The 24563-nt window shown below is 34.9% G+C and overlaps 1 protein-coding gene across 1 annotated transcript; it reads left to right on the top strand.

Annotated features, from left to right (window-relative positions):
- Positions 1-21317: 21317 nt before the first annotated feature.
- Positions 21318-23719, top strand: LOC138319912 (uncharacterized). The gene is made up of 3 exons (XM_069263028.1): positions 21318-21570; positions 22346-22522; positions 23100-23719. The coding sequence occupies exons 1-3, from the start codon at positions 21336-21338 to the stop codon at positions 23321-23323; spliced, it is 636 nt and encodes a 211-aa protein (XP_069119129.1). The 5' UTR covers positions 21318-21335; the 3' UTR covers positions 23324-23719.
- Positions 23720-24563: the final 844 nt, after the last annotated feature.

The following is a 24563-nucleotide window of genomic DNA, read 5'->3' as shown; positions in this document are numbered from 1 at the left end:
GTCAGCGGACAATGGTGATAATTGAAAAGGAGCGGGGAAGAAGACAATCACCCTCCGTTCATCAAGAGGCTCAAATAACGGTAGCAAGTCCTCAGGAAGTGGCATATTTGCGATACCATGGGCCGACGAACCGTGGATCTGCAAAATTTGCAGCGCGATCGTCCAAGATCAGACGGTGAAAGTGATGGAAAGCCGGCGTTGCCAAGGACGCTATTGTTCTACATGCATAAACGAAGGCGTTAATGAGTACGCGGTTTTGACGTTGTCGCAAGACTCCATGTGTTGTTGCCAGCTGTGCCTTGTATCGGTGGAAAATAATCTTCTAACGGAGATACTGGCGGAACAGAAGTGTAGGGAATTACTTGAAGAATTTGAAGAAAGGATAAAGAAGATAGAAGATGAAATCAACAAAAAGTGTGATTCTACATTTTCGGGTTAGGGGGCCTCATACTTCTCAATTCCCGATTACATTTATCTATTAGAATTAACGACTAAACACTTGTACAGATGTGTCGGGTTTTACATTAAGGAAAGTCTCGGAGGAGTAGAGGTGAATATCGAAAGTTAATTTTAAGATAGTGTATGGGTTTAAATTAATTTAGCGGGAAGTGATTGCTTTCTGATAGGATGTATTTAAAAAAGCCAAAACTCGTCATCAGAAAATATTAAAGAATTGAACAATTTTATATTAACCATTGGATACTAAACCACTTAAAGTCATTTATTGATTTTAGGTGACTTTAAATTATATAACATCAAATGGGATACTTGTCATCAATCGACAAGGAAGGAGAGAATTTTACCTAGTGTGTAACAGATAATCTTTATATCAGCACGTGTGAGATTAGAAGTAGTGTACCCAGCATCTTGGTCCTAATAATAACAAATGAGGCAGAAATGGTAAAAGATGTAAAATATCATAGTCCGATAGATAGCAGTGACCATCTTGTTTTACGTTTCGATTTTCTTCTTCTTTACCATACATAAAAACAATACCGAGGCGCGATTCAAATACCATAAATGAAACTACAACGAGATGAGAGAGAGCATTAATTGCGATTGTACAGATATCATTCAAGGAAATGTTGAAGATAATGCCCAGAAAAGAAATTCGCCACTAAATGGAACAATTCTGCGCAAAATCAACAAGAAACACAGAGCGTGGTAGCGTTACTTGAAAACAAGCAGTGAGCAGAAATTCGAGAATACGATAAAATACGAAATCAGGTAAAATGGGAAATTGGAAAATGACAGCAAAATGGCAGTGAAATTGTAGGGCAAAGCTGAAGTCTAAGTGAGTTTTTTTAGTAGCGTCTTCATAAAAGAACCCTCTGATACTTACCAGACTTTAATGAAAAGGTGATAACCCACCCTTTCCATGAGATTGGATGGGAATAAATCTCAAGGTCCAGATCTGATGCACACTAAAGTTCTAAAAGAATGGCCAAGCCTATATCTTGACGTCTTCAATAAATCATTATAAAGGAAGGGATTCTTCATAGTAAATGGTAGGAGGCCAACATTACAGCGATTTCTAAAAAATATATATGTAATTTTATAATGATAAGTCGGAAACTGGAAACTAAAGGCCAGTCAGTCTAACAAGTATAATTGGAAAAAATTAAAAAAAAACTTGTTAGAGACAGCAGCTGCAAATGGTATTAGTGAACAAAGGGGCGCACGAAAACACTTTTCAAAAAGCGATGGAGATAAGAAAAAATTCAGTTTTCGAGTGATTGACAAATGGATTACTCTACCTCAACATGTTGTGGATGCCAGGAATGTGAAAAAATTTGAAATACTTTTAGACGATCACTGATAAAAAAAACTTATTTTTATATGAACACTGATTTAACTACAGACATTGCAACGAAAAATTGAACACCAGACGTCACTGTAAATGATTGTATACTTATCTGATATGGACATAGAGGTTTGCAGCTTACGTACATCATTTTTCATTTTAAATCCTATTAAACTATGCGCAAACATCTGTGTTGCACACCGTAAAAACAAAATTGAATGCCTGTTAGGGGTAGTCTCCCCTTGAACTTGCGCCAGTTCAACTGTGGGGGTATTTTGAAGTTTACTTTCAGGCGATGTTGTATGTGAATGCTATTCTTCTCATGATACGAAACTAATCAATCTTAAAATGGTACCAAAATCGCATAATTTGTTAGAACGTAAATGCTATAACAATATTTGTACACCACCAAGAACTCTAATCTACCAGCTCAATAAGTACCAAGACAGTCTGTGTGAAAGGTCTAATCTACCTGCTCATACCAAGATAATGTGACAGTCTGTGTGAAAGTTCTAATCCATCCGCTCGATAAGTACACGAATGATATGACAGTCTGTGTGAAAGCTCTAATCTACCCGCTCGTATCATGATAATATGACAGTCTGTGTGAAAGCTCTAATCTACGATAATATGACAGTCTGTGTGAAAGCTCTAATCCACCCGTTCGTACCAAGATGATGTGGCAGTCTGTGTGAAAGCTTGTTAATCTTATGTACCAATTATCTCACTATCTAACAGTACAACAGACGAATCTCAGCCTTCATTTTCTTGCATGGCCAATTGGAATTAAATCTATTCCCCGTGGTGAGACAGATGTTTTGTCAATGGATATATTGAGAAAAATTGTAATCAAATAGAGATTGAACAGTATTTTGATTGCATTAACATTGTATCATGTGCACCATGTTACCTTTATCAGACAAATAAGTAGTGCGATGAATAAAAGCTGTAGATCAATTCAGTTGAAATTAATATATGCCATGAATACATATACTAATTTTACAATAGAATAGTTGTTTTCAAACATGCTTTCATTTAAAACTAATTGCCACTGAAGTAAGGTTTGTTGCCTAACGTAAGTTGGAAGGCTTACAAGAAGGTCGGTTACCCCTACCAGGATGCCATAGCAACTATCTTAATCATATCATTTTTTCGGGTTGAATGTTGATTTTTAATTTTGAGGCATTATTACGTTAAGAAAGTTTGGATTGTCATACAAATCCTGAATGTGTTAATGTAGCTTTTATTCAAATGTTGTTTGTAATTGTTTTATTTTTCCAGAGTATCATTTCAATGCATTGTCGTGATCGGGCATATTAGGGTTACCATTAAGTAAAAGATCATGGCGTAGGTTTCTAAAACATATTATTCTTGTTTGTTTGTTGGTAATGCGGACAATAAAGACGGAAATGTTTTGAGTCTTCATCAGAATGGTAATTTGACCATCGAGGACTAACCATAAAATTGCGATGATATAGATAAGAGTTTAGGGAACTGCAATTCCAGGACAGGAGTGGTAAATCTGACCATTTCTTGTTTTTACGATGATAAAAGTGGAGAGGGCAGTTGAGATATCAGTATTAAGGAAGTTTCTGAGAAGGGTTTATATGGATTAAATTTTATAATGTCTGGAAGCGAAAATGGTATCTCAAAGGTTGATTAAGAAAGCTCCCGCCGACATGATATTTATTAATTAATGATGGATCACTTGAGAAAACTATATCAAGGAAAGAGTAGAAGGTAGAACCGGATATACACTGTGTCAGGTTGTAAGTAGTTAAGATGTTTTAAAGATGTCATTAGTTATTTTTACCAAGAGGTTGGCATTAAAGTCGCCGGAAATTATTATATTAAATGTTCCAGTGATGAAACCGAGTTCAATGTATTTCCAGCTAGAGACAAGTGTGTTATGAGGTTTGTGCGAGTTTTCATATTCATTCTAAGATAGATTTTCCAGATATATTTAGTTGCAACCAATCGCATTCGACTGAAGGTAATTCGAGGTCGGATCTACGTTCACATGATAAGTTATAACTTATATATACAGACACTCCTCCTTGTTGCCTGTCTGGTCTACAGTAGCGATCTTGGGGTGGAAAAAAACCCAGAAAAATCCATTAGAAGTAGTATAAACAGGACTAGGCCATACTCAGTAAATGATAACATATCTAGACTGTATAATTCACTGTAGAGGACGTCGTATTTCTGATTTATACTCTGTACATTGAGGTGAACAAAAATGTATTTTGCTTCATTCAGATATGTTGTGAAGTCGAAAGAAAATATAGAAAAGGAAGATAGGTTAGATTCAGACTATAAAGCTCGTCCAGGATTGCATTCAATATCACCACTAAGAAAGAGTACTATTGGAACAAGTAATATATATAGAGCTGATGTGCATATACTAGAGGATAGAAATAATATGGCAAGTGATAATGTAAAATGGATAGAACAATGAGAAATTGAAAAATAAAGTCGACACACGTGGTCAAAAATATTTTCGAAGTCGTCATACAAATGACCAGTAATTGGAAGAGTAGTATAGATATGCACGTGGTAGTACAAGGGGGTGCGACACTTTTCGCTATGTACGATATTTTCATTCGTGTCAAGGTCCTGTTTTGTTTTGCTGAGATTGTTTACATATACGGTAAAATAACGCAGTTACTACGCATATAATGTCAGCAGGTACGGACTCTGTCATGTAAATAATGTATCCCTTTTGTGATTTAGAAACTGCAGTTTTATTTCTCAATACCCTATACTCCCATAACAAGAGAGTCGACTGGTCTGCCGTTTTTTTTTTATCTTACGTTATTTTGCTGACTGTCGGCTCTCATTTCCGAAGGCCTATTTCTTTGATGCGACTTCCGACGTCGGATGAAAGCGGAAGGGAAAAGGGCAATAATATCAATATTTATAGCTCTAACAGAGATAATATTGATCTGTACTTACAGTTTAGGTATTGATTATCCTATTTATCTAGTAAAACCATAACTTGAGACTTCATGCAATAGTATATTAGCGGATAAAGTGTGATGAATTCTTTCAGTGACATTTTGACCTAGTTTTAAATATGGCGGCTGGTTACTACAAAAAACGGAATATGAATTCAAGCGGGTAGAATATTTTGGAGACTTTGCAATTCGTTTTTTTTTCTATTTAGCGGCCGGATTATTATCGACATAAAGTTTTATCTGGGTTATGAAAATTTAAGTTAGGAGATGTAAATATTTGTTTAAGATGGATTTTACGGCTAATTTTGTGAAAATATTTGTTAATCTATGAAACAGAGGTAGATATTTGACATTACTGACTATTTAATGTGATTTAAACGTTTTATATTGTCACAATCCAAACTTTGAAAATGTAACCCACAGCATCGGGTTAATGGCCTATCGGAAGTTAGAGGTTAGACACGACGTCAGGTTCCAAAAGTATCTCGTCGTGCTAGACCTCTAACATTGTTGGAGTAAGTACCCTACAGCTGTGTCAAATGTAGTATTATATAAATACTATCTGCATTAGAGGGTGACACTAGGCAGTGTCACCCCGAGGATATCACTGTCACCCGAGGCTTTGCCTCGGGTGACAGTGATATTCCGAGGGGTGACACTAGGCACTGTCACCCTCTAATGCAGGAAGTATTTATTTTATTATACCAAAAGTCTAGAAACAAAAATAGTTTTCAGGTATTTGCAACATATTGAAACATTTTAACTGATTTTAGCAAAAGTCGAACAGTCACCGTCGGCAGTAGAATAGCATATCAGCTTCTACTCAGTAGCGCTAACTATCACTGCATTATAAAAAAGAATACTCACAATAAGCATTTAGTGAAAATTCTTGTTGTCTTGTCTCCTGCGTTTGTTTAAATCTTAACGTTTTTGTAAATCTCAATGAATTTTGATTTCGTCCCGTCGTCTGTTTACAACATTAGCGACGTCACGATGACGCTTGAAATCGCATTACTTCCGTTCACCTAATCACCGACGGGTTCATAAAAACCAACACATAGCGCTTTGACGGTAAGCGAAAAGACGTTAATGGAAAGCTCCGTCTTTAATATCATTTTTTTATTGATAAACAGAGTAATTTGGCAAAACTATTACTAAATAGCTCCAGATAAATTTTGAAGCGTCGCTTCAAAAAACAAAGATGGCGTCGAAAAAAGAAACGAGTGCGCATCTTTTTCGAGCGGTTAATATTTTGCACTTTCAAAAATACACTATCACCCGTTGCTAGGGGGTTGCTACGAACGTGTCTATTGTTTCCTATTGTTCTAATGTTACCCGCTGTGTGATAGTGTAAAATACCATATATCTCTCGACCAATCAGAATGCAGGATTCTCACTTGAGGTATAATAAACTAATTTAACAACTATAGATGATTTAAGCTTCACCGCGTCTGAAAGCTTTGCTGCTTGCTTACAAAATCCCATTTGAGTGTTATAAGAGTGTTACACAGAACACCAAGTACATGTATATACAGTAGAATCAATATTGCCGACACATAAAACATGGGATTGATTAGAAACCACAAGATTTCAATAATGAATACGTTTTTGTAATAGTCTGTTGATGTTCAGCCAGAGTCTTAAAAAACCTCAGCTGAGTTTTAAGAAGTCGGAATGCTAAAGGTCGTTACAAACAATAGCTTTTGTAATTAGATTCTCTGTAACAAAGGAGTCCCATACAAAGGCTGAGTGTCAATTTGGGCCCTCTGGTGGCCATGGCCGATAAGCAATACTTTTTGTTTACAGATACCCGGGGTTAGGACATCATGATATGACATCTTATTAAGGTCAGGTCGGATTCCCTTGTGAGTTATGGGGGATTAAACAGGAGGGGCAAATTTCTGTTTTGTCCAGTTTTGTTCGAACCAAATTATATATTTGAATTATTTTTTTTATGAATTATAATGAATTTATATGTTAAATTTTAAAGATTTTGGAAAATAAGTCTTAGTGTTAGAAAATAGGTCACAGTGACCTAATTTTGTAAAATACCAATTATTTAAGAATAAAGTTCATCTGGTGCCATAATATACCTGACAAAATGTTATATACATTATATATTATATTAGATTAAGCAATATATTTGCAATTCATAAACTTAGGCAAAGCATAATGTGGAATAGAAGGGATTGGGGAGGGGGAGCAGGGGTAGAGGTGAGGGGGATTTTTATTTTTGAAACTTTGAAACTTCAATAAATGTTTTTGCTAAGTTCAGAGGGTCATATACTTGCTCAAATACTTAACTATAAAATTTTCAAATGCAATAATGATTTTGTAAATATTTTAAATATGCATTGTATTATGTATAATCACTTTCTCTTGTATAATCTTACTTCTGAACATAGCAATACATGTATTTTGAATTTTAAAATATAAAAGTAATCCTCCTCCTCCCCCCTCCTCTCCCTTCCCAATACCATCTCATCCACAATATATGTTTTAAATTTATAATATAAAAATGTATTGTTCGATGCAATCTAATATGATATATAATTTTTTTTCTGGTATATTATGGTACCAGATACATTTTTTTTCTTACATAATCAACATTTTAAAAAATTTTGTCACTGTGACCTTTTTTTTTGACACCAAGTTATATTTTCCAAATGTTTTATTTTTAACATATAAATGTATTACAATTCATAAAAAAACATTCAAAAATATAATTTGGTTCCAACAAAACTGGACAAAACAGAAAATTGCCCCTCCTGTTTAACCCCCCTAACTCACAAGGGACTCCGACCTGACCTTAATCATACGTCATATCATGATGTCTTAACCCCCGGGTATCTGTAAACAAAAAATAATGATTATCGGTCATTGCCAACAGAGGGCCCAAATTGACACTCATTCCTTTTATATGAATACAATGAAAGGAAGTAACATTTACACGTGAATGTAGGCTACATGAATAGTGTCTATTCTGAAAGAAGATGTTAATTTCATATCAGATATTGATTTCAGTTGCAGGTATTAGAATATAAATTGGAAACGTTATATCTAAGTGCATAGCATCAAATACCTAATATGAAAAAGACCATTTGTATACAGTCACCAGTTATTTTATACACTGTTACCATATAGGTTTTTTTTTTATTCCGCGGCACAAAGCTGCGATCGCGAAAATGTAACCATCGATATAATAATTCATGAGTGAATCGTACACCTTTTATGTCTGACCTCGAAATTATGATTCGTTAGAATTAAATTTTAAAAGTCAAAACCGCCAAATGTTTGACGCTAGCTGAAATGCAAGTGGACTTGTATTTAATAAGGTTTGATAAGGAGTTGCTGATGATTGGGATCAGTTAACAGACGTACCCCTGATGTGTTTTTCTGTGGCGAGTAATAAAATCATGGATCACAGTAAACAGACGTACTCCTGATGTGTTTCTCTGTGGCGAGTAACAGTAACATAGATCACAGTAAACAGACGTACTCCTGATGTGTTTCTCTGTGGCGAGTAACAGAATCAAAGATCACAGTTTACAGACGTACTCCTGATGTGTTTCTCTGTGGCGAGTAACAGAATCATAGATCTCAGTAAACAGACGTACTCCTGATGTGTTTCTCTGTGGCGAGTAACAGAATCAAAGATCACAGTTTATAGACGTTCCCCTGATGTATTTCTCTGTGGCGAGTAACAGTAACATAGATCACAGTAAAAAGACAGATCTGTTTCTCTGTAGCGAGTAACAGAATCATATATCACGGTAAACAGACGTATCTCTGATCTATTTCTTTGTAACGAGTTACAAAATCAAAGACCACAGTTTACAGACGTACCCAAGATGTGTTTCTCTGTGGTGAGTAAAAGAACCGTAGATAAAAAATTATAGACCAGAGAGGTGAACATATCGATAGGTTGCTAACTTGTATTAGTACATTTTTTTTTCTATGGAGAGTAACAGAATCATAGATCACAGTTAATAGATGAGCCCCTGACGTGTTTCTATGTGATGAGTAACAGAATCATAGATCACAGATTATAGACCAGAGAGGTACTCCTGATGTGTTTCTTTGTGGCGAAAGAGTAACAGAATCATTGATCAAAGTAAACAGACGTAACCCTGATGTGTTTCTCTGTGGCAAAATAAAATAAACATAGATCACTGTAAAAAGACCGATCTGTGTCTCTGTAGCGAGTAACAGAATCATATATCACGGTAAACAGATGTACCCCTGATGTGTTTTTCTGTGGCGAGTAACAAAATCACATATCACAGTCAACAGACGTACTCCTGATCTATTTCTTTGTAGCGAGTTACAAAATCAAAGACCAACATTTGCAGACGTTCCCCAGATGTGTTTTTCTGTAGTGAGTAAAGGATCGTAGACAAAAAAAATACAGACCAGAGAGGTGAACATATCGATGGGTTGTTAACTTGTATTTGTACCTTTACTGTTTTTTCTATGGAGAGTAACAGAATCATAGATCACAGTAAACAGACGTACCCCTGATGTGTTTCTCTGTGGCGAGTAACATAATTATAGATCACAGTTAACAGACGTACTCCTGATGTGTTTCTCCGTGGTGAGTAACAGTATCGTAGAAAAAAAAATATAGACCAGAGAGATACTCCTAATGTGTTCCTTTGTGGCGAGAGAGTAACAGAATTAAAGATCAAAGTGAACAGACGTACCCCTGGCGTCTTTCTTTGTAGCGTGAAAGTAACAGAATCATGGATCATAACACTAGGATCAGTTCACAGACCACATTACGTTAAGTAGGATAATTATCACGTTATATTATTATAACATAACACTTATGAGAGATTAAGTGATCCGTGATGTTTAATAACTGCATCGATTTTTATAATTTTTTAAACCCGGTCGCTGCCTTATTGCCTATTTATTATTGATTATGCAAATTATCTATACAAATATCAGCAGGCTTTAGGCTTCTTGTTAAAAGATATGGAACAACACTGGGATAATAATCTGTATTACCGACGTCGATATAAAGTCTTTTTGACGGTAAGTAATCGTAATTTGATTTGGTGAACATATCGATAGTTTGATAGCTTTTATTTCTAGCTTTATTTTTTTTTCTCTGTGAAGAGTAACAGCATCGATCATAGATAAAAGTTAACAGACGTACCGCTGACGTGATTCTCTGTGATGAGAAATAGAATAATAGATCACAGATTATAGACCAGAGAGGTACTCCTGATGTGTTTCTTTGTGGCGGGAGAGTAACAGAATCATAGAACAAAGTAAACAGACGTACCCCTGACGTGCTTCTCTGAAGCGAGAGAATAACATAATCATAGATCACGGTTAACAGACGTACACCTGATGTGTTTCCCTGTGGCGAGTAACAGAATCATAGATCACGGTTAACAGACGTACCCCTGATGTGTGTTCTCTCTTTGGCGAGAAAGAGAATCATAGATCACTGTAAAATGGCGTACCCCTGATTTGTTTTTCTGTGACAAGTAACAGAATCATTGATCACAGTAAACAGACGTACCCCTGATGTGTTTCTCTGTGGCGAGTAACAGAATCAGAGATCACAGATTATAAACCAGGAAGGTACCCCTTATGTGTTTCTTTGTTGCGAGAGACTATTAGAATCATAGATCAAAGTAATTAGACGTACCCCTGATGTGTTTCTCCGTGGCGAGAAGAGATTATAGACCAGATATATATATGTTTTTCTTGGAAGTAACTAATCATTGATCACAGCAAACAGACGTACCCCTGATGTGTTTCTCTGTGGCAGTAACACAAAAATCATTGATCACAGTAAACAGACGTGCCCCTGATGTGTTTCTCTGTGGCGAGTATTACAAAAAACAGATCACAGTAAACATGCGTACCCCTGATGTATTTTACTGTGACAAGTAACAGAATCATAGAACACAGTTAACAGACGTACCCCTGATGTGTTTCTCTGTGACAAGTAACCGAATCATTGATCACGGTAAACAGACGTACCCCTGATGTGTTTCTCTGTGGCAAGTAACAGAATTATTGGTCACAGTAAACAGACGTACCCCTGATGTGTTTCTCTGTGGCGAGGAACAGAACAATTGATCACGATCACAGTAAACAGACGTACCCCTGATGTGTTTCTCTGTGGTGTGTAAGAGAATAATAGATTTCAGTAAACAGACGTACCCCTGATTTGTTTCTCTGTTGCGAGTAACAGAATAATAGATTACAGTAAGCAGATGTACCCCCGAGGTGCTTCTCTTTAGCGAGAAACAGAAAAATAGATATTAATAAACAGACGTACCCCTGATGTGTTTCTATGTAGCATATAACAGAAGCATTGATCACAGTAAACAGATGTACCCCTGATCTGTTTTTCTGGAACGAGCAACAGAGTCCTACGTCACAACACAAGGATCGGTTCCCAGACCACATAACGTAAGTAGGAGCATTATCACGTTATTGCTTTATATCATCAAACTAACGAGATATTTAGTGAATGATAGTGTTCAGTGTTTAATAACTGCATCAATTTAATTACTTTATAAACCTGGTCGCTGTCGTATTGATTATTTATCATTGATTATGTAAATTATCTATCCAAATATCATGAGGCATTAGGCATCTTGTTTAAAGATACAGAACGACACCGGGATAATAAACTGAATTGCCGACGTCGATATAAAGACTTTGTGACGGTAAGTCATCGTAATGTGATTTGGTGAACATATTGATAGTTTGGTAATATTTATTTGTACCCTAACATTGTTTACTTGTTAACTAGACTACATTACAGTGTATCGACAAAGCCGCGTGTGCTGTCATGATTTGGATATTCATAACCTGTATCTAACAGCAGTCTTTGATGAGGATCAAACAATTTTCTGTACATTATTTAAATGAATGATTATTTTTCCGGTAAATTTCTAAATTTCTTTTGTTCCAGCAAATCTATATTTCTGAGTGTGTCAATAATCTTTAATGCAGCATATTGTGTTATATAAACACTGGTGAAGCCCTGAAATCCGACTAATTGTGTCGTTTAAGTGTTAATTTTTTAATTTGATGGAATATTTCTATATAAGCTATTGACGTAATCCCTTGTTGATAGTTCAGGCTAAATGTTTCTATAGGTATTTGCATTTGTAAGCCAACGTAGTAGACTACAATTTAAGATTTTCTCTTGTGAATATTTTTACCTTCAATAGGAAGTTGAAAATCGACAGCGTAATAACCAGATAAGATGTTAATTGTATGAGTTTTGTTTGTTTGATTTATTAACGTCCTATTAACAGCTATAGTCATGTAAGGACGGCCTCCCATGTATGCGGCGTGTTGCGTGTATGTTGTGCGAGGTGCGTGTTTTGGGAGACTGCGGTATATTCATGTTGTGTCTTCTTGTATAGTGGAACTGTTGCCCTTTTTATAGTGCTATATCACTGAAGCATGCCGCCGAAAACACCAAGCATACACCCCACCCGGTCACATTATACTGACAACGGGCGACCCAGTCGTCATTGCATGAGACAAGCCAAGCTACTCTAAACATTTTTATTTCAGCGGCAGTTTATTTTTTCGCTTTTCGCACTATCTTTAAAGCGCTAATACAGATATAGCACTACAACTTGTAATTATGATATTTCTGCCATTGAACCATCGAATTGCGTTATTTTAAATCTTTTCGCATTTGCACTAAAATGGGACTTAGATATATTTAGTACTTTAACAGAATATTAATTGATTGCGTTATAGAAATAAAAAAAAGTAGAAACACGTTGTTAGTTTAGCATTAGCGCTTTCATCATGTTCTTCAGATGCTTAACAACATTAGATGACTTCATGACAGTATAGTCATTGTATATTGTGACGTCATTTTAAGGGAGGTAATTATACATATAACAATTGATTTATACAATTACAATAAACGATTCAGTTTCGGTTTCAGAGTTCTAATAAATTGTTTTTCTTGTTCTTTTCTTTGGATAGTATTCTAATTTAACATTTTATAGAACGGAAATGTAGTATACCTTTTCTTTCCGCAAATGTCCAAATGTTCACTTATATTTATTTTCCTGTATTCCGGTACATTAATATGTTTGTGTACACGGAAACGAGTCCTCAGTGTATTACTGGTCTCTCCAATGTAAAATTTCTGACATCCGGGGCATGTTATTACATAAATAAGGTCTTTCGAATCATGAGACATATTTGCATTCAGTACGAATGTTCTGGAGTAGAATTTGAAAGATGGACCTTTTGTAATGTAGTCGCATGTTCCACATCGTGGGTCCACACATTTTCTTACGGTGAAATTTTCTTCAGTTTGGAAGTTGGATTTACATAGTGCTCTCTTCAGATATTTGGGTTGGCGTTTACTATTGATGATGGTTGTATTTGTCAGCACTATCTGCATATGTATATCTGCTTGGAGTACATTGTTTAGCTGACGGATATGTTTTTATTCCGTGATTATTTGTGGTTACTAATGGTAATATTGAAGATTTTGTTTGTTGATTCTCTTTTGGACTGAGGAGCATTGTTCTATCTAATTCTTTTATTTTCCAGCTTCCATTTTCTATCAGTTTGGCAGGATATTTTTGAGATTTCAAATAAATGGTTAATTCTTTCAAGCGGAGGTATCTCACTCTCACTAACTATGGTACAAATCCTTCGAGCAAGAAATGGAATTGCCCGTTTATTGTGTCGCGGATGGCACGATCCAAAGTGAAGATACTGGTGTGTGTCTGTTGGTTTATAATAAACATCATCTGTTATTATGGTATCATCCTTTTTTAGAACCAGAACATCTAAGAACGGTATTTTTTGTCATCAACTTCAAAAGTAAAACTTGTACTTTGATTCAGCATATTAAGCTGATTGAACAATGTTGTCAGATGTTCTTCATCGAAGTTCCATATGATAAAGCAATCATCCAGATATCGTTTTCAGTTATTGATTAGGTACAGTTTGAAGTTTGTATCCCACATTTCTTCAGATTTTTTTCAAAATATCAAAGTGTAAGGGTCGCATACGTTGGAGCCATTTTCGTGCCCATAGCAGTGCCTTTGATTTGTAGGTAATGTTCGTCATTGAACATAAAAGTATTATTAGATAATACTAGTTCTATCCCATCTAGTATAAATTGTTTTTTGAAACGATGATGTATTTTCTCTGGGTGATTATCTAGCCAGTATTCAATTGCTTTCAGTCCGAGTTCTTTGGTGATATTTGTGTAGAGATTCACGACAATAATCGTTACAAGATACGAATTTTCATTGACTTCCTTCGGGAGATGGGTAAAAAAGTCCATATCATCCCGTACATAACTATTACTTTCTAACAGAATGGTTTAAGCAGGATATCTAGTAAGTTGCTGAGTATCTGGGTTTGGGAATTCGGTCAACCCACAATTGGTCTGAATGTTAAATCATCACGATTGAAACAAGATATATATTCTGAATTTTGAGTTTGTATTGCTTCCTTAATTTGTTTTGATTTGTGAATTTTCGGTAGTCCATAAAAGCAACTTTCATTGAATTCGAAATTTGTCAGGTAATCGTTACCATTTCTGGTTATTTTCGTAGTATTCAAGTTGTTGCTGATGAGTCTTTTTATTTTTTGCATTGAATATTTGTCCTGATTACCATCTACCTTGACGTAATATTCCCCATTCAGCAGTATGCTTGTAATTTTCGTTTTATAAAATTCCCTGTCCATCACCACTATCGCGCCTCCTTTATCTGCTTCTTTTATAACTATGGTGTTGTCATTTGCTAAGGCTTTAAAGGCATTTTCTTCATCTTTCGTTAGATTGCTCCTCTGAATTGTTTGTTCATTATTAAGAGGTAAGTTTGAATCTTTGGTAAAGATTCTAACAAATAAGAAACATATGAAGCCATATTCAATTACCAAAGACATCGCAATAATGCAATTTTCAGCCTTAAGATTCCTTTGATTACATTAACACTACGAACGAGACTATCGTACCACAAAACATCAACAAAAATGGATACACTTGTACCGAGTCAATATAAATATCCTAGATAATTATAATAAATATCACACAGTGCCAAACTAGTATGGTTAATAAATAACAAAGAGTACATTACTTATACGACATTAAAGAAATGGACAGAAACATCGACGTATAGATTGACCAAGTGCCCATATTTTTTCAGATGCAGCAATGCGTCACATGGAATATCGATTATCGATCAGAGCGCAGTGATAGTAGATTTATATGTACAATCATTCCACTCATAATAAGTACATGAGGTCCATGGGCCTTAACGGTCATCTGAGTTCGGAAATCTGACTTTTTAATCCTATGAAGAGTTTTTGTTTCCATCACACCTGTGAACTCAGATAATTTTTTTTATATATTTCAGTTATTTTGACCCTGCTGGCCCCGGCAATCTGGTCCTTCAGGGAGACCGATATGGATATTAAAATGCTATCTCAGACTAATTATTCTAATCATGTTTGACTCATTTGTTGCTAAGAAAATTGAGCAAAAAATGGTCATGAATGTGTTTTTTTCTATATAAACTAACTTAAACTTGCCCCCCCCTCCCCAGGGGAAAGCGTGAGAATCACAATATTTATAAAATCCATTTAGACCTTTCCATCCATAAAGAGTATTTGATTCTACTATATCCAGAATTTTAGAAGATTTTTGAAATTTTAGCCAATTTGACCCCTTTTGGCCTCGGCCCTCGCCCCCCAGGGGGTCGGCCGGGACAATATGGATATGATGTTAAAATGCTATTTAGATCTATATCTACTTCTAAAAGAGGTTGACTCAATGTGTAAGGAAATTGAGCAAAAAATGATCATAAATGTGTTCTCCCTTAATAAACTATAGTTACCTTGACCCCCTTCAACAGGGGGAATGTGAGACCCTAGGGTCATATAATTCACAGTATTTGTAAAGGACTTTAAGGCCTTTCTATCTATGAAGAGTACTTATTTCTTTTTACAAATGACCAAAAAATGCTTAAAAATGTGTTTCCCTCTATAAAGTATAGAAAACGTAACCCCCTCCCCAGGAGATCCTAGGGTCATATAATTCATAATTATTGTAAAGGACCTTAAGATCCTTCTATCTATGAAGCGTATTTGATTCTACCACATCTGTGAGTAGAAAAGAAGTTTTTTGAAATTTTAGTCAATTTTACCCCTTTTTAGCCCCCCCAAAGCCCCGTCGGAGGTGGGGACCATATAATTCACAATTTTGATTGGCCTTATGCCTTGGAATAATGTTGCAAATTTTCATTGAAAATGATTCAGCAGTTTTGGAAAAGAAAGTGAAAATGTAAATTGTTTACGGACATACGACGGACGAAACACGACGGACGACGCATGACGGACAACGCATGACGACGGACAAAAGGCGATTACAACACATTTTAGGTCACCTGAAACGAAGTCTCAAGTGGATTAAAAAATGTGTTCTAACCAAGTCATCAAATAGCCGTTAATGTAAGCCTTGCTATTGATTATCCAGTCATCCAACAATGAAACGTCGATCTGAGTCTACAGGAGCACGCTTGGTTAGAGGATTTTTCATGCCAACGTTACAATTAGATAATTGATTTCATTGATCTTTTGATCAAAGCATGAATAACATTAGGCTTGGTCTGAACATTAAGTATTCAACCAACTCCATTATCCATGGATATCCAGTACGTAACTAGACCTTTTCGATTTAATATAATGGCAGGGACAGGTATTGATAACGTAAGTTTTGTTATGTTTTTAAGTCTACCATTTTCAGTCATAATATGTATTTTTGATTCGTGAATATGAAAATAACGGCACATAAAAGTTGGTTTTTACTTGTGAAAGTTATATGTGCCGTAACTAGCTCTGACGCGACTATTGCAGAACTTTATAATACATATTAATAAACATAAAACGTTATGAACTTTTCGTTAATTACGATGCAAATAAGCTAATGGTTTAAAAGTAATTAAATTATAAAATGATTAAATTCGATTTTAAGCAGTACTGCTAAAATTCATAGGTTTCGCCCACAGCAGCAGGTCACAAAAAAACAAAAAAAACCAAAAAAAATGGCTTCCCCCACTTCAAAACGAAAACGTGGAAGGCCGTCATACTTATCCCCATCTGAGAAGAAGGAAAGCAAACTAGAATGTCAACAGTGGTTATTGGCGAAAACATCTAGCATTGGAATTTGGTAAAAGAAAGAGAAAACCTCAAGTTCCATCATGAAGTAGCAGCTTTCCTCCTCGCCATGTGAGTATCGTTATCGTTAACAGTGACATAGATACTAGAGGTCAACAGCAAATATATAACGGGGTCACCGTTTTTCGCTCTCGTTTATCGATAAGTGTGGACATATATTTACTTTTGGAGTGGAAATTATTCTGACAATGTAGATTTTGTATCAAAACATAGAGTTCCAGTGTGTTTATAGAGATTAGGGCTAATCTACTGTACATTGAGCATGATGATGTCAATAAAATTAGAATGTGATTGATCTGACGCTTTCTCAGATAAAAAATATAGCCCTTGAATGTTTAGAATCTTTAGCGTGTCGCTGTATTTATCACTTGAACTGAATGTCATATATTTTGCTACATGTATTTCTACATCTTTTCATTTACATTACAATATACATGTAAATATTTAACACTATAGCAGGTTTTATTATACATATATATATATATATATAGTGTTACGGTTGCCTTCTACCTTCGCGTTAGGGGGGTTTCCATTTAGCTCAGTCGTTAAAGTGGCGGACCAGTAAGCCTTGGGTCAAAGGTTTGAGCCCTGCTGCGGTACACTACGCTCGGCCTGTTTCAATACTATGCATAGTTTTTCATGTACATGTATATGTTTTTATTTCAGCTTTGATAGCTATAGTAAAGTGAGACAGGCCCCTGCATCCAATATGACATCAACACCCGACAAAGGGACTAGCTTCAGACCACCTAATATGTCTTTGTATGGTATAAAATTGGAAATATTTCATCAGAAGATTCACCAGCACTAATTAAGCTTAAGGTATTCATTGATAGTATACTTTTTTGCCAAAATCAAAGATAGTGTAAGCCCAGCCCATGTAAAGTACTTATACGACATGCGATCTAAATGTATGAAAAATGAGTATTACATCTATTAATTGCTCTGTAAATACATGTGATTCATAAAATTTTGCATGTTGATTTCAGTGGACAAGGAATATCCGGAGTTCATGAAATACATGTATCTGGACCTCCACGCGCAACATATTGGAAAGGGTTCCGAGTACGAAAACAGTGAAATTAGACTAAAAGAGATGAAACAGTTAATGTCGATGATAATCCAGATGGAGTTTCAATGTTGTTCTTTCCAACCAAGTCAAGTCATAGACGATGGAACTGCATTGGTTTCATTTCCCAATTGAAAATGCTTGCCAAAAAGTCTGTTGACAGCAAATGTTAAAAAATAGGTGCAGAAAACGACAGCATTTCTACAGAAATTAAAGAAACAGTAGTATACTTAAAATGGGTAATCCATTGTTTTCGTTTGCATTCTACTTTCATTCATATGGATTGGGTTTGGTTTGGGCTGTTATAGTTAAGGATGTGCCAGGTTTGTTTGAGGAGGAAAGCCGGAGTACCCTGAAAAACAGTCAGTATATGGAGTTGCCCAACATTGGACTTCAACTAGAAATCTACAGTTTTATTAGTTTAATGTTTTATTAACAGACATGGTCATGTAGGGATGTGCCAGGTTTTATGGTGGAGGAAAGCCGGAGTACCCAGAAAACAACCACCGACCAGCGTTGATCTGAACTGCATCCTCGATACTCCAGGGGTTCCGATCAAGTAGAAGTAGAGATCGTAAGTGATCGGAACCCCTGGAGTATCGATGATGTCTGAACTGTAACTCAAACTTTCTGTACCCACAGGGTGAAAGGACATTTCTTTGTAAATACAATGTAAAGGTTTGTTGATGTAATAAATGGCATAACTTAATATCGTGTCTTTTCATATATATAGAAAGGGAGTGATTATTTTGATGAAATTATGTAACACATCAGTTAGCATATAAATGCAAATTGATAATATATATATATATATATGTACATGTAATGCCTCTACCCACACATGCATATAATGAAATAAGTCTCCAGACTTACAATGGGGCCGAATATCCTGCGAATGTATAGTTGTGTGCAGTATGTTTGCTTACACTAATTACCGGTAATTACAATATAAACATGTAACTTTATAATGCATACAAATGTACATTAAAAAATATCCAGGTACGTGTATTGCACAGTCGGGTTACTCCCATAACAAGAGAGTCGACTGGTCAGCCGTTATTTTATCGGACGTTACTTTGCTGACTGTCGACTCTTATTTCCGAAGGCCTATTTCTTTGATGCAGTTTCCGACGTCGGGTGAAAGCGAAAGGAAAAATGCAATCATATCAATATTAATAGCTCTAACAGTGATAACATGGATGTGTACTTACAGTTTAGGTTTTAATTATCCTATTTATCTATTAAAACCATAATTTGAGGCCTCATAAAATAGTACTTCAGCGGATTAGATGTGATGAATCCTTTCGGTAACATTTTGACCTAGTTTTAAATAAGGTTGCTACAAAAAACGGAACGTGAATTCAAGCGGGCAGAATACAAGCAAAAGTAAAGGCAGGTCAAGCATTTTGGGGACTTTGCAATTCGTTTTTTTTTTTTCTATTTACCGGCCGGATAGCTATCTACATGATGTTTTGGCTCATGAAAAACGTTAGGAGATGTTAATATTTGTTTAAGATGATTTTACCTACGGCTGATTTTGTCAAAATACTTGTTAATCTATGAAAAAGAGATAGGTATTTGACATTGATGACTATTTAAATATGATTTAAACGTTTTTTATTGTCACAATCTAGACTTTAAAAATATTACCCTCAGCATCGGGTAAATGGCCTACCGGAAGTTAGAAGTTAGACGCGACGTAATGTTCCGAAAGTGTCTCGTCGTGCTATACCTCTAACATTGTTGGAGTAAGTCGGGTTATACATGTAATTAGTCTCCATTTAGTTTTCTGCCAGATGGGCATGGAAATTTGTTTTGTCCTCGGCGTTTGTATACCTCGGTATACTGAGATAGAAATGATTCATAACAGCTATACCTAATCATTCAAATGATTAGTTTGTTTGGCAGCAAAAACACCGTTTCATTTCTCATAGAATTACCCCTATGGTGCCCCACAATATTTTGTATTTTTTTTTTAATTCGTGACGAATACAACAAACGGCACTATTTATATCACTCGCAGCAGATGCTTATTCCAATAAGTTCACATTGCGAAACAATTTGCAACTTTTCTATGGGAAAATCCTATCGAAAGCATACAAGCATTGGTATATATTTTGAGGTCTTCCGAATGATGATCACGTGACTCTCTCGGTATCCCTCTGTTTTAATATTCATAAGATAGCGGAGATAAGATTTTCCCGTTCCATTTCTTCGCAGTGTTATAATTACATTTTGAGAATTATTATAGGTAAACTATATGGGGCGAAAAGTTTTAAAAGTAATATTTATCATTTCGATCAAATTCACACTGAAAATCCTTCCTTAATAAGACATTCTAATAATGGGATTGACATTCCAAAGTCATCAAATATTATAACGGTATTTCAACCGCACCAATCTTCATTCCATTCTTTTTAATACTCATAATTTTCCATTTTCAATATTTTACTTTTGAGATAACAAAATTCAAATATGTAGCACTTCCCGCAAATATGCTTCCTTACTCCGATAGTATGAATCAATTGTTTTTTCCCGCATATCATTTGTGCACTCATGCCGGCTGAGGCTATATTACATGCAGTACAACCTCGTGACGTCACTGCATTAAATCTTGTACAATCTTGTACAATTCTCGGTATGCCTCGGATTTACCCTCGAATGGAACATCTTTATTCTTCATAATTTTTGTTATAAAAGAGTCTTATAATGTCCTGCAACTGCCGCAGATATTGACCAATAACTACTCCCGGAAAATGCTTTATCAGTCAATGCGGTTCAAATAAATTTGTTCCACGTTCTTTCAGTCCACATGCAGAAGGTGTTTTTCTCTCATATCTCGCCGTTTGATAACAACTTAATAATTTCGGTGTCTTCCCCCGCCATTTTAAGACATAAATAAAACCGCAACTGCAAATTAATTCCCCATACATAAAAAATTGCAAAATATATCAAACGCAAATCCCATAATTTGCATTCTATATAGTAAAGCCTCATAGTTTATGGGAAAACTGTTAAAATACAAGGAGGAAATAATTATTTCGTTCAGTAACAATAGAAATGTGCGTGGGTTGCCATGTAATACAGAATACTATTGTGTATATATTTATAAAAAAAACATGAAATACAACCTTATGCGACATGAGTGTTTTTAATGATAAACCAGTATTACACCTGGTATGAGATAAATTTTAATCACAATAAAGTCACAGTGTTACTTGGGGGTCCATTAAATTATTTCAATAATATAATTTATATGAAAAAAATATATGTTTAGGTACATCATATCTGAATTGAAGCTATGGTGACAGTGGAAGGATTCAGCTGGACAGAAGATGTCGCCAGGGTTGGTTTATTATACAGTTCCCCGGTACTGACCAGTACTACGACCACTCTGGTCATCTGCCTGGCCATCTGTGTTAAACAGGACTCCAAAGCGGCCACTTTCAACACATTTACCAGTACCTGTAATTGTTTCAACAGTCTACTTACCGCTACACCAGTAACCGGAAATCGCCTTTGGAAGCGGAAATTAAGTAAGTAAATAATGCAAGTCTATATTTCTCTACAAACAAAATTTATTTCATAACCCGATGAAATTAAAAACTAGTAACATCATTGCTTTTAATTATAATTAATTCGCCACACTACGGTGAACTTGATGAAATAAAACACATTTATAAGTACAATTAGAGTTGTATGGAAAAAAAAATCGAAAAATCAGATTGTCAGATTTAGTATGAAAACAAAGAAAAAACAATTATATAAGTATAACTTTTAGTCTTAATCAATATCGAAAGACTAAAGGTAAATCGTCCTTTTTGCGTTGCATATTCTTACAAAAGTTTGCAAGCAGCTATTGTTAAAAGGCAATTAAAGACAAGTCATATCAATACTTGAAATAAGCTTTTGAACCTAACTTCTAAATTAACCCAATTTTAGATGTGCTTTTTCTGAAGTAACTTCGTGACGTTTTTAAAGCGTTTTTTATCAGACGCTTTAAGATAATGATATCAAAAGAAACGTATCCACTAAGAATGCTACAAACTACATTCAACCACCGAAGCATATATTATTATTACTAAAATCAAATTCAATTAATTCAATTAGATTCTCTCATACATAAAAATGTATATTATAATTGATTCCATATTTATCCTTTGGTCTTAAATGTTAAAATGTATTTCAATTATAGAAAAAGCTTTAAAACGATCTACACAAACAAAATATATTACAAAAAAAGATATTTCACCATTTGGTTTTAAATGATGAAATGCATGTTAAATTTAAAATCTTGTTTCCTTTCTTTAGCTCAAGTTGAAGGCTATGTATACAACAGCCAATTAGATTGGTTCATAAAAGTTGTTACTGATCAATGGATTAAACACACGGACGCCGAGACGTTCTGTAACGCTGATGGTGGAAGGCTGGTTGTTTTGGATACAGATGAGAAATTTGCATATGTTACCGGACTGCCAGACATACAGAGTAAGTATTGGTTAGATAGATTTTACATTAATGCATTAACGTTAAATTAATATCTGGTATTCTAAATCAATATTTATATCAATCTTCATTTAGAGTTTACCTACGTAATACTGTTTAATAGTGTTAATATATGGCTAACTACAAACAAGCCATTTATCAGAGAGCCGGATTATGACAACAAAATGCATAAATAATTACTACATAATACGGCAGTATCATTGATACGGTTGCCAAGATAGAACAATGTAACAATTAATTCAAATTGGTAACATATATATCATTAATAAGTTTAAAAGTCATCAATAATTCATCTGCTCTACGAAAACTTGGGTACGTAACCTAACTGACAATTCTTTAGCAAATTGTTGTATGAGTTAATGGTTATGTACGTGTGATTGTACAAAACAACACAATCGTGATTCTAGAATGTAAACATATCCAAAATAATAGAAGACAATACAAGACTTTTCTGAGGGGCGGTGTTTTATAATAATAAATGTACAATGTCTTTTCTGAGGGGCGGTGTTTTATAATAATAAATGTACAATGTCTTTCATGAATTTTCTTGTGATGGCAGTCAGCGAATATTACCACCTTGGAGCTGATGATATTGCAGTTGAGGATACGTTCGTTTGGACAACCGGAGTTGTGATGAATAGAAACCGACCCCCGTGGGCTGAATATCAGCCTGATAACTATCTCGGTAATCAGAACTGTCTAGCGCTGTTCAATCATCTATTTGACGATATATTTTGCAGTGATCATATGAATTTTATTTGTGAATATGTCTTACTTTATTAATTGTTTTATTCTGGAAATGAATAAAGAAACAGGCACTATGATGCATTGTGTATTAGAACCATATCTTATTAGAATTAAATCTTAAATGTATCCTTGTCTTATTAGAATTACACTTTGATGTATTCATGTATTTCTAGTTATCAACGAAACTCAATGAATGAACGAACGAAGAGGTTAATTGCTAATAGGTGTTTCTTTATGACTTTTTCATCCATAGTATTTAGATTTTGTGTAAAACGTTTGAACGTTCAATATCTCCACTTTTATTTCATCTCTTGTGTTGATAGACTGGAATATGTCTATTTCCTAACTTTGTAATGAATTAAGGTGGAAATATCATCATTGAAATATGGAGTAACTCATATTGACAAAATTTGAAATCAGATTCTAAACTTGGTGTCCTATTAAGTATTGAAATAAATTAGTATGAAATAGAATTGGATTTTGAGTCTTTATTTTGCGCAAACCGCTGTGTTACACACCTTAAAAAAACATTGAAATGACTTATAGGGGTAGTCTCCCTTTGTGTTTACGCCATTTCAACTGTGTGGGAAATTTGAAGAACAATGCCCTCCAAAAGTTCTGGTATAGGTGTAATTTTAAAAAAAATACATTAAGTACAGAAATATGTAAATCTTGGTAGTACTGACATCAGTAAATATTACTGATCATCTCTTTTATCTTCTCAAACTCATTAATTTCTTTTTGAAGAGTTTTCTTAGTGATAAATTGCTAGCAAATTTGAACATCTTTAGCATATAGGTTAAGGTGTTACATACAAATATGAAAGGCTGTGTTAAAATATTTACATTTCCACTGCGTGTTTTCTATATGAAGTTACTGAAATGAATAGTGTTCATTCCTAAATGAACAATTAACCAAAATCGTATGAATATATTGATAATACCCACGTCAAAATGACGGTGCCAACATTGATGATAGCCTACTATACAATTTGCTTTCGGTTAATAAAACTATTTTTGGTAAGAGATACATCATAATTTGATGCTCCATTTTGTTCATAAACATGACTCGTCACATTTTTCACAATAATATAAATGTTATCGAATATGAACATTTACGTTTAGACTGATTTTGTTTGCTTCAATGAATTAAAGAAATAAATACTTGTAAGTTTACGAATTTTTAGTCGGCTGCTGCTTGTTGACGTTCGTCAATATCGCAAGATATCTAGCTCCGATTTCGAAGAGGAATATATTCTTTACGTAAACTTTAAGGT

This window comes from Argopecten irradians, chromosome 3 (assembly GCF_041381155.1).
Source record: "Argopecten irradians isolate NY chromosome 3, Ai_NY, whole genome shotgun sequence".
NCBI classification, from domain to species: domain Eukaryota; kingdom Metazoa; phylum Mollusca; class Bivalvia; order Pectinida; family Pectinidae; genus Argopecten; species Argopecten irradians.
Note: the sequence above shows the minus strand (reverse complement) of the source record. Positions and strands in the feature narration are given on the sequence as shown.

What these genes read in the sequence shown, in the direction of transcription:
- LOC138319912 (XM_069263028.1), top strand. Translation starts at nt 21,336, where the DNA reads ATGGTGACAGTGGAAGGATTCAGCTGGACAGAAGATGTCGCCAGGGTT. An exon ending in CCTTTGGAAGCGGAAATTAA is followed by an intron (nt 21,571 to 22,345) that starts GTAAGTAAATAA and finishes TCCTTTCTTTAG; the next exon opens with CTCAAGTTGAAGGCTATGTA. An exon ending in CGGACTGCCAGACATACAGA is followed by an intron (nt 22,523 to 23,099) that starts GTAAGTATTGGT and finishes TTGTGATGGCAG; the next exon opens with TCAGCGAATATTACCACCTT.